Source organism: Neomonachus schauinslandi, chromosome 6 (genome assembly GCF_002201575.2).
Source record: "Neomonachus schauinslandi chromosome 6, ASM220157v2, whole genome shotgun sequence".
Taxonomy (NCBI): Eukaryota; Metazoa; Chordata; class Mammalia; order Carnivora; family Phocidae; genus Neomonachus; species Neomonachus schauinslandi.
Window position 1 is genome coordinate 97660950 of NC_058408.1, and position 12106 is coordinate 97673055.

The following is a 12106-nucleotide window of genomic DNA, read 5'->3' on the forward strand; positions in this document are numbered from 1 at the left end:
AGAGGAGCCAAAGGTGCCCCTTTTGTCCCAAACGTGTGAACCCACCTTCCAGACGGGAGGGATTTCTTTAGGAAATGAAGGTCACTAGAAATGTCCAGAGCAAGAGAGAGAAATCTTCTCTCTCCAGCCACTGAGAGTGACAAGTGTATTTTGAAAACTCCTCCCCCTCTCCTTGTCCTCATCCTGTCCTTTTGCTTTCAAGTGGCTTCATTAGTATTTTTTAATTCGCCTTTGTCATTGGACATTTATTGACAGAAATCAAATTGCTGTATTTCTGGGCAAAGCGCCTGCTGCAAAGAGGTGTGGTTCCCGGGGAATGAGACACGCAGCCCAACAGCTGAGCCTACACTGTCCTCACATAACCTCCCTGCCTTAAATATCGCCAATATTTAGCCTTGCCTTATAAAGTAAAAATGCACAATACCTTCCAGAGTTTCAGCAAGCCCAAATGCCCCCCTCAGCTCAGTTATATCTCCTGTACGTTGGAGGCTGAGCCGCGCACCCCTCCCCCCGCGCAGACCTGCCCTCGGAGCCGCCAAGAGGTTACTAATCAGGGAGCCTCCGCCATCGATCCGATGGTGGAGACCTGGGGGATTTGTGTGCATTGTTTTTGCTGAAGCCTCCTGTGATTTCGGCGCGACCAGATCCTCTGCAGCGCACTCCATGTCGCAGCTTGTGGCTGCCTGTGTCCTGTGGTGAGAGCGGAGCCGCACAGGAGATCCTTTGTCTAGGAAGGCTAGCAGAGAAGATCACTTTGGAGTTGCTAAGCTCTGCATTGCCATTGGCTGCACTCTTTGTGGGGCTGTTTTTGCAAAAGGCATGCCCAGCACGTCTACAGTGCTGGCAGGCCAGGGCTGCCTTTAAACACCATGATAATAATACCAAAAAGCAGTTTGCAGAACTGTTCCACTGTAGAGGCTTCCTCTGCAGAAGCAAGCAAGATGGCTACCTCGTGGGCTTCGCTGTGAAGAATGCAGAGGCTAATTAAGACAGACTTTAAGGGGAAAAAAGGGTATTTCCCTACTTCATCTTTATGCAAGGCTTTTTTTCAGTGACTTTTCAAGTATACATTTTACATAAGCTCTTTAGGTTCTGCCTAGCAAACATGTTGATGATTTTAAATGGTCTAAGTAGTTTTATAGAGAAATAGCCAAAAATTTGGGGGGGGGGGGGGGGGCTAATTTTTTTTTTCTTAAACGGAGGCTCATTTTGCAATTTGATTTTTTTTAGGTTATAAAAGAAAACAAGAGGCCCCAGAGGGAAAAGAAGCCCAAAGTTTTAAAGGTAATCAGCTATTGATTAAATCATATTTAATTTTTTGCCATTTCATATAGTATTTTTCTGTCACTTAGGAGTAAATTTGGAGTACAGTGGATGTGAATTCTCCCGGATTTTCAGTAGATAAATGAATTTTCACTCAACTGAAGTGTTTTCTCTCTCTCTCTCTCTTTTTTCTGATGTGCTGCATGATGTGCATATTAGCATCCTTTATTTTCAACTCCACACAAGTCTGCAGAAGGAAAAGTTTATATGCAAAGTGTTGTGAATAAAATTTGTTTTTCTTTGTAGATCCTTTTGTAGCATCTGCCTTTGTGGTGTTGCACCAGTGTGTAAACTTAAGCTCTTAAGGAGACACTATTTGAAGTTGACAGCTATGATCCATTGTGATTTTAATAGACCTTCCATTAGATACTATTTTAAAATGTGTGGTTTTGCTTTCCAAAGGAAAAGGTCCTTAGAGATTTTAGTTCAACTTAAAATATGTAAGCCATCAAGATCAGCCAAATTATCATTGCCTAATCCCAAATTCTCATTGAATCATTTTTAATTTTGGCATTCATAGAGCTGTAGGAAATATACATGTTTTCTTTATTTTCAGTGGTTTGCCTAATGAGTATTTATCAGTAACCTAATTCGGTTATAAGCTAACAGTCTGTGTTATGAGCTTTGTACAGTATTTAGAAGGGTTAATTTAAAAGCATATGGCACTACTCAAAGTTCAAGGCTAGCTTTAGTTTAGCAAATGGGTGCTTATGTGTTAAAGGTTTCAAGTGGCATATTGCTGTTATAAATGTAAGCAACCTGAGCAAGTAAACTTTTTAATTCAAAAAACACATATTAAGCAATAAAACTTACTGATCTTTAAAATTATATCATGTATATATAATTAACAATATTTTAACCTAATCTTAGCTTTTCTTTTGCAAATAAAGTTTTAGCACTCAAAGAGGAACAACATGTTGAACTATGGATGTGGCAAATTTTTATTCATTTGCTTCCCCAGTTGTGTACCTTGAAAATGTTTTTGACATGGAGAACCAAACCTTGCATTGCTTTCAAATTTGTCTGACCACCTTGAGTTTCTGTTTCCTGTGTGTATGTGGCGTTGCCATGTACCTTTTCATCAACCAACAAGTTATTTGTTTAATATTTACCACACAGTCATCAGTGTTCTAGGCCCTGTGAAATGAATGAAATTGCTTGGCACAAATTCTCATTGGGCCTGGACAAATAGAATACTGGTTATTTTCAAGGTAAATTAACCCCTCCTGTTTTTCTTCTGCATATTGATCTACCCACCCCCTTTTACTTCCTTTCCCTCCTCCAACTATAAAATTGTATCATTAAAAGCCCTGCTTATATTTCTTAATCTCTTCTTACACTTTCTGTGTTGGGTGTATCCATCTCAGGTGTTTTGTCTTCAAATCTTCAAGTGAAAAATCATTTTAGTGCTGCTGTTAAAATGGCTCTCAGATTTGCAGGGGTTAGGGTAGGGGCATAGGAGAAAGAGGTCAATTGCATGGACATATTAATATAGATGAAGCTTGGTAGCTAAATCATCATCTGCCTTTGCTAGGAAGTAGAATTGGGTTTGGGGAATACTATTTAATTCTATGTTTATTTTGTTAGTCTGTGGGTGTCCTGTCACCTGAAATAAATTTCAGAAGTAAATATACCATGTGTTGCTTTTTTGAATTAGGGCAATGGACTCTGACTTATTTTAAAATAAATGCCTGTGGGTGGCTGAATTTCATGTGCCACGGCAACAGAACTGAATTGTTGCTCACTTTCCTCTATAGTTATCAGTTGTTGTATAAGAGTAGGGAAATGCCCTAAAAGGAAAAAATCATTTTTTCCCCTGATGTTGGCATTTTAAAATGTTTAATTTTCTATTAGCTGTAATGTATTTTGTTCTCCAGAGAAAGCTTTGTTTCTTTGTTCCACAGTAGAAATGCTAAAATACTTTCAGATTTTAGCTCGATCTGTGTAAAATAGGTAGAATTGTACAACCCTGAAGGAGATGTTATGAAAACTAAATCCATATTTTGGGAGGGAGGGCAGGGAAAGAGTACAACTTTCAGCTTAAGGTTTTATGGATGAGGACTCAGTATTGCAGCTGGCTGCTATCTGGGGGAGCAGTGATGGGAGTCTACAGGTTACAGCTTGGTCTCCTTTCATAAATCTCTCTTTGTGTTTGGCATTGTGCCAGAGATCTAGTCCACTTCCTTTGACTCTGGCCTCTTAGATCTTCAAATCTGGGTCCCTTGCTTTTTGTCAGGGTGGATGCTGCAGGTATCCTAAGCAAAGATTTTCATCTTCATCATCTGTGAAGAAGTAATTGGACAGGTGAAGAGTCTGATTAAGGGAATTGGGTGCAGAATTGAAGCTTGTCCCATCCTACTCTGAACCTGCTAACTAAATATTGAATCCAGTTGTGGGGCTGAAATTGCCTGATATGTCTCATACATCTCACTTTTAAGCAATCTATTATCTATATCAATAACCTATATTCATTCTATTGTAGTTCAAAATGTAAAACTGTAGATAGTGACTTCAAATCCCTGACTAGAGAGAGAATTCTCCTCTAGTTGAAATGCCAGTTTCTGTCCAAAGCACTCAGATGGCCAGAATGGATATCGAATGATGTGGGTAGGAGGTAGGTGAAGCACAAATTCCTACCCCCACTGGTTCTGGAGGACCAGGTTCCTGCCCAAGCCCTGTTGATTATCACTAGAGTTATTTTATATATACATGGCAGCTTATTGGCTGTGCTGTAATTATTTCCTTGACTCTTGAGTAAGGTAAAGGTGTGAAATAATTTCAGGCATTGATTCATAAAATTGGACTTGTGAGTGGCATGATTTGGAATTCCACTTGGTAGAAACATTTATGTAAATAATCTCTACTTGATGTGTCAGGGTAAGAGGATATATTCCCTTAAGAGAATGTCGATTTTAAGGTAATATCACTTTGGTTAGGTTGTCAATCGTTGTCCCTGGAAAAAAATCAGATTGCATGGTCATTTGGGGATATTGAGGGGAATTTAATAAAGGAATTATTTAAAAGGTGTGGGCAGGGTTAAGGGAAAAACTAGGGATGGCAAAGCATCCCGGGACTAATGACAGCAGAGATTTCTCACCACTCCTAGGCCTGAAGGGGCCAGGGAGTGAGAGCAGAAACCCAGATACAAAGAATAGTTGAAGTTGAAGAGATGGAGCAGGGTCTTTTATTGCAGCCTTTGGTAACGGGATGTTTCTGCAAAGAGGAAGTTTTGGGATGTGGGGGATCCAAATAAATACCCTGCCCTCCAGTTTTCTGCTGTTTTCATTGGTGGATCCAATCAGAAGCCAAAAGGGGACAGGATGGTGTGTTCAAAAATAGTACCAGAATCATTATTATAAGAAGGTAACATTAGGCGAGACTGGGTGAAGTGTATATAAGAAACCCTATACTATGTTTGCAACTTATCTGTAAATCTAGAATCATTTCTTTTCTTTTTCTTTTAAGATTTATTTATTTATTTGACAGAGAGAGCAAGAGAGCACAAGCAGGGGGAGTAGTAGAGGAAGAGGGAGAAGCAGGCTCTCCGCTGAGCAGGGAACCCCATGGGGGACTCGATCCCAGGACCCTGGGATCCTGACCGGAGCTGAAGGCAGACACTCAACCATCTGAGCCCCCCAGGCACCCCTAAAATCATTTCAAAATAAAAAGCATGGGCATCCCTGGCAGGAACCATATTTATACATTCTATAAGTAGAGACACTCGAGGGCAGTAAGGGATATTTTCTAGCTATTTGGTTATAAAATATTATCAAAGTCATATTTGGAAGAACTGAGTGAACAAATATAAAGAAATGTCAGTGGATATTAAACCAGGAAATGGTCTACAGATGATTTAGAAAAGAAATGAAAACTAAATGATCTTCCTGCTAGCTTCTACACTGGCAGCCCTGCTCTTCACTGTTTCCTTCCTTCCTTGATGATGCTGATAAAGGAGAACAAGTGGTACTGGGGGCTGATGGGGGACATAGACATATTTCTCACTAGGAGAGAAGACACGAGCATATAGCTATACTTAAAATATATTTTTAAAGATTTTATTTATTTATTTGTCAGAGAAAGAAAGAGAAAGAGCACAAGCAGGGGGAGCGGGAGAGGGAGAAGCAGCTCCCCACTGGGCAGGGAGCCTGATGTGGGACTCGATCCCAGGATGCTGGGATCATGACCTGAGCTGAAGGCAGACGCTTAGCCGACTGAGCCACCCAGGCGCCCCTACTTAAATATCTTTTTGAAAAATGTTTTGAAAGGAGAATCAAATCATAAATAAATCATATTCATACATGGTCTTGATTTGCATGACATAGTGACATTCAAAATATTTAGTACAATCCTTGCCTGGCACATAGTAAATGCTCAGTAAGCTCAATTTCCTGAACAACATCATTTACATTCAATATTATTATTATTTTTTTAAGCATATACTAAATGCTGGGGCTACAATGGTGTACAAGCCCAAAATGGTTTCTGCCTTCATGGAGATTAACTTTGCTTAGGAAAGGCAGGGGAAAAATTTTAAAGACAAATGAATAAATTACAGGGCGCCTGGGTGGCTCAGTCATTAAGCGTCTGCCTTCGGCTCAGGTCATGATCCCAGGGTCCTGGGATCGAGTCCCACATCGGGCTCCCTGTGCGGCAGGAAGCCTGCTTCTCCCTCTCCCACTCACCCTGCTTGTGTTCCTGCCCTCGCTCTCTCTCTCTCTGTCAAATAAATAAAATCTTTTAAAAAAAAATGAATAAATTACAAATTGTAGTATATGCTTTGAAGGAAACAAAAAAAGTGCCAAGCTAGGGAAATTTACTTCATATTTTTGAGAGCTGTCCCCTTCATTTTTATTATTTTTTTTTAAGATTTTATTTATTTATTTGACAGAGAGGGAGACAGCGAGAGCAGGAACACAAGCAGGGGGAGTGGGAGAGGGAGAAGCAGGCTTCCCGCTGAGCAGGGAGCCCAATGTGGGACTTGATCCCAGGACCCTGGGATCATGACCCAAGCCGAAAGCAGACGCCTAACGACTGAGCCACCCAGGTGCCCCTCCCCTTCATTTTTAAATTGTTACCCATACTGGTGCTGATTTAAAAGTACCAAATTAGATACAATTGAGTTATCTTGTTTATTTTTAAAACCCATTAAGCTAGGAGAAGTGGAAGATTGAATAGTTACTAAACATTTTTCTCTGCACACTTATCTACAACTTTGTTTCAGTTAGTGAAAAATCATTGGTAGAATGATAAACTTTTCTTTTTCTTTTATTTATTTGAGAGAGAATGAGATAGAGAGCATAAGGGGGTAGGGTCAGAGGGAGAAGCAGACTCCCTGCTGAGTAGGGAGCCGATGCGGCACTCGATCCCGGGACTCCAGGATCATGACCTGAGCCTAACACAGTCGCTTTTCTTAACTTTTCTTAACTCTGGTTATAATGTAACATTCCATGACTTAAAGTAACATGTTGCAAATTTAAGCGCCAGATCAAATATCGAGCTTGACCATTGTTCAGGCAAAAAAGCATGCCATTTTAATAGTCTTTCATAGTCACATGCATGCAGTGAATCCCAGACTTCTGAGTATAATGGACTAGTGGGGAAAAATTTAGAGTGGGTGGTAAGAATATCCAGAAAGCAGTACCAGCTTTTTAAAAAACAAAAATCATATAAATTCAAAGAAGATAATCTCAGAATACAGGACAGTCATATAAATTTAATTATTTAGTTTTATGATTCAACACATGGTCCTTATTTTCCTCATTATGTCATAAACTGGCAAAAATTGTCAAAGATGTGTACTCATCCATCAGTGTTTATTCACACGATCAAAGGCACACATGGGGCTTCTGGTTTGCATACCCAGAAACTGTAATACAGCATTTTGCCCAGAGATGATCAGAATGATTTCAGGGCTAAGTTCTCACTAAGCCAGCTCACACACAATCAAATCATTCATTTACTATTGGAGCACGTACATTTTCAGTGACTCAAGACCCATGTTCATTCTGTAATTTCTAGGAATGATCCCAGAGAATCAGTGAATAAAAGCCAAGTGGGGTGAATAGGCGTGAGGAAAATTTCATTCAAGCTACCAAAAAAAAAAAAAAAAAAAAGAATCTGTTGAATTCTTCCTAGCTAAGAAAAGAATATATACCTTGTGTCTTGAAAACTTAAGCTCATTTGAAACTGTGTTTTCATAGTACTGGGCTAGAATGTATTCTTTTTTTTTTTTTTAAGATTCCATTTATTTATTTGAGAGAGAGAGAGCACATGAGAGGGGGGAGGGTCAGAAGGAGAAGCAGGCTCCCTGCTGAGCAGGGAGCCCGATATGGGACTCAATCCAGGGACTCCAGGATCATGACCTGAGCCGAAGGCAGTTGCTTAACCAACTGAGCCACCCAGGCGCCCCTAGAATGTATTCTTAAGAGACAGATAAAAAGCGCTAAATAAGAAATGTTAATAAATTTTTGTTGAAACCTTACTAGTATCTTAATTCATTTTCAAGTTTAATTTAATAATGGAATGTCCTTCAGTGTCCAAATGTTATAAAAATAATATTTTTAAAGATCTGATCATAAAATTTACCCACCACAGTGGCCCATGCAAGAGAATGAAAATTATAGAATCTTTTTTTAACCTGTTGTGATGATTATTGCTTTAAATACTGACTAACTCTTTGAGTCCTTTTTGAACTAAAAGCAGGACTTTCTGCATGTGACAAATTTTAAGAGAGGAGATGTTATAGTTTTATCATCTATGTTTAAAATTTACTGTCATATGAATTTGATTAAAGCACATGTTCTTTTCATGGTTCTAAGGAACCAGATGTTAACAGTAAACTTATTATAGGAACTTACTCATTTTATTTTATTTTTATTTATTTTTATTTTTTAAAGATTTTATTTATTTATTTGACAGAGAGACAGCATGAGGGAGGGAACACAAACAGGGGGAGTGGGAGAGGGAGAAGCAGGCTTCCCGTGGAGCTGGGAGCCCGACGCGGGGCTCGATCCCACGACCCTGGGATCATGACCTGAGCCAAAGGCAGACGCTTAACAACTGAGCCACCCAGGCACCCCAGGAACTTACTTATTTTAAAGAACTAAATTATTTTAAGTATTATATGGTATGTGTACTTAATTTGAAATATAGTATATACATAAACATACCTACATAAGATAGGATTGTTGTAGAGTTAAATTATTTAATATATGTAAAGTGGTTAGTTAGGACAGCCTGGCATGTAGTAATTTCTCAATTAGTGTATTATTATATCTAAAGGTATACTATGTGTTACTGAAAAATATTAAGTGAACCTTTCAGAAAATGTGTATTTTCTTAGCAGCATATTCACTTAATTACTTTATTTGACAAATATAAACCTATATTCCAGAAAGCCTTTTCTTTCCTTTTAAAAATTCCACTTCTGCTTTTTGTAATGAAGAATATTAGAAATAAGACTTCAAACCTTTAAAGTCCTAAATTTCTCTTTCCCCTTTTATTTTTAAATATTTTATAGGGGGGCCTGGGTTGCCCAGTTGGTTGGGTGTCCGACTCTTTATTTCAACTCAGGTCATGATCTCAAGGTCGTGAGACAAGCCCAAATCAGGCTCGGTGCTGGGCATGGAATCTGCTCAAGATTCTCCTCTCCCATATACACACACACACACACACATATACACTCACACACATATATAATAGAATCAAGTATTTCTGTAATAAAGACTAGAATATCATCAGTATGAAAAATAATCTCACAATTAATGATTAGTTTGAATTATAGAACTTAGATACAAAGACAAAGGTAAGATGGACATGAACACATCCAAAACAGAATACAAGCTTTAGTGGTGTTTTCAGGTTATGTATCTTAAGCCTGTTTTCTTCCAGATAAGAATCACATAATAAAGTTCTCACTAAATTATCAAAAAAATTATTTTAAATATCTGAAGGTATTTTTTCTCTTAGAAAGAAATGTTTTCACTTAATATCATATGTATTCATTTTACTTTAGAAAAAATTATCTAATAACTATTTCAGTTTTTGAAATAAACTTAAAGTTTTGACAAAACTTCCTTTTATATCTGAAATTTTCTGAGCATTTAAATTATGATAGCATAAATAATGTTTTTTATTACTTTTCATTTTTTTATTTGAACTTTATATCTCCTATGGTATCAGCAGTACCCAAAGGAAGGTGGATGACCTTGAATGTCACATAGTCCTAGGTTAAGCCCTGCCTCATCTATTTACTGTATGACCTAAGGAAGTTTAAGTGAAGTCTGAGACCTCTTTTCCTGATCTGTAAAAGAGGAACAGTAACTAATCCACAGTGTTGTTTGGTAGCTTGCATAATTTTTAATTTACTTAATTTATCTCATATATAGTGTATATTCAACAAATGATAGCTTAAACCATCATTATTGTTTTTGTTGTGATTGTTAATATAAAATCCTTTGTAGAATATTAATGTGTTTAGATTTTGGGTTCTCATTTTTTTAAAGATTTTATTTATTTATTTTAGAGAAAGCGAGAGTGAGCAGGAAGGGTGGGGGGACGGGAGAGAAGAAGCAGACTCCCCACTGAGCAGGGAGCCCAGTGGGGGGCTTGATCCCAGGGCCCTGGGATCATGACCTGAGCTGAAGGCCGACGCTTAACCGATAAGCCACCCAGGTGCCCCAAGTTCTCATTATTCTTTAAACTAGATTGTAAACCTTTTAGTTTAGAGCAGTAGTCAACTTTGTGTTCTGTGTAGTGTCTTAATGTAATACCTTGGGCCTACAATTCAATAAATGTTAGTTTAATGAATGATTAAATTAATACATATCATGGCCTGATTTCAGTCAGTTGGGTCAGAACTGTAGAAATTACTATGCTGACATCTTGGTGTATAAGAGAAACTGTGTTTTCTCAAATCATCTGGCCAGGCCTGAGTAGTCTGTGTAATGAATTGCTATGGAAATCAAGATATATATCTAATAAATTTAAATTAATTTGAGTAATTTTTCTTTAATTTTTACCTAAAAAAACTAAGCCTACAGAAAAGTTGAATGAATAATACGTTAAACATCTGTATTCTTTTACATACTTTTTTTTTTGCTGGACTATATGACATTTTACCTGTAAATACTTCAGCATGCCTCTCCTAAGAAAAGACTGTTCTTCTATGTAACCACAATACAATTATTACACTAAAGAAGTTTAGTATTTTTTTTAAAGATTTTATTTATTTACTTGACAGAGAAAGACACAGCGAGAGAGGGAACACAGGCAGGGGGAGTGGGAGAGGGAGAAACAGGCTTCCTGCGGAGCAGGGAGCCCAATGCGGGGCTCGATCCCAGGACCCTGGGATCATGACCCGAGCCGAAGGCAGACGCTTAACCGACTGAGCCACCCAGGTGCCCCTAAAGAAGTTTAATATTGATTCAGTCTAATCTAAAATACTGTCACATTGAAAAATCTTTTCAGCTGTCCTCCAACCCCCTAAAAATCCTTTGTAGCTGTTTTCCTCCTGATTTAGCGTTCAGTCTTAGATCACATCTTGCATTTGGTTGTGTCTCTCAGATTATCTGTTTTTTCTACTATTGTGTGTGTGTGTGTGTGTGTGTCTGTTTCTTGACTGATGAGTTTGAACACTGCTTGTTTTTTCTTACATTCTTTTTTTGTTTTTAAGATTTTATTTATTTATTTGACAGAGAGACACAGCAAGAGAAGGAACACAAGCAGGGGGAGTGGGAGAGGGAGAAGCAGGCTTTCCGCTGAGCAGGGAGCCCGATGTGGGGCTCCATCCCAGGACCCTGGGATCATGACCAGAGCCAAAGGCAGATGCTTAATTGACTGAGCCACCCAGGTGCCCCTCTTTTCTTACATTCTCATAAAATCTTTCAGTTTGACAGTCGAAGTCTGGGTAACTGGCAATAAATTTCAGGTTTTGGGTAGATTGTCCAATCCACATTTAGCTGTTGGAGACTGTCCAATGCTTCCTGGATTGGATCCTAAATTTCTAATTAGAGGAGATAAGCAGATTGAAAAAAAAAAGTGTAAATTCAGAGATTAAATTGATCTTCTGCATCTACACCTGGGGGAAGCAGGGAATGGACGAGAAAGGGATACCTTGGCTATTGGTTCACTGAAATAAAGAAATAAAAAATGAAGTAGAGGTATTTCTAGAGCCATGGGGAAGCACTTACAAATGTATTATTGGCTTGAAGTAAGGGTTTTGATGAACCTTATAAAAATCTGAGGTTTATTTGATTCAGATAAATAGAAGGCATTTCAAAATGTTAATTTTATCACTCCACCCATGAAATCTAGTTTATTTTACGGCTAGTGTAAAATAACTGCACCGCAGGTTAGACCATTTCATCAGAAATGTAATCCAGCTGTCCAGGGTTTATTTAAAGCCTCTGATATTTGATCTCTTCACTAAAAGAAGTTAGAACCATCAGAAAGCTGAGTTACCTGGGCCACATTTCCTAAGATCCCATGCATTATGACACACGATACAGTTATATAGGGCCTGACAGGCTAACGTCTGCTCAGTATAATTTCTTTTTTTTTTTTAAGATTTTATTTATTTATTTGAGAAAGAGAGAATGAGAGACAGAGAGCACAAGAGGGAAGAGGGTCAGAGGGAGAAGCAGACTCCCCACTGAGCAGGGAGCCCGATGTGGGACTCGATCCTGGGACTCCAGGATCATGACCTGAGCCGAAGGCAGTCGCTTAACCATGCTCAGTATAATTTCTAATAAAAATGGACTTTGAAGATTAATTTACAGGCTGC

At 38.5% G+C, this 12106-nt stretch overlaps 1 protein-coding gene across 1 annotated transcript in view; it reads left to right on the forward strand.

The window, feature by feature from the left end:
* Positions 1-12106, forward strand: part of TET1 (tet methylcytosine dioxygenase 1) — a 128899-nt gene that overhangs the window by 31641 nt on the left and 85152 nt on the right. Inside the window, 1 exon segment of the mRNA XM_021699977.1 lies at positions 1231-1284. Coding sequence (XP_021555652.1) covers positions 1231-1284 — 54 coding nt within the window.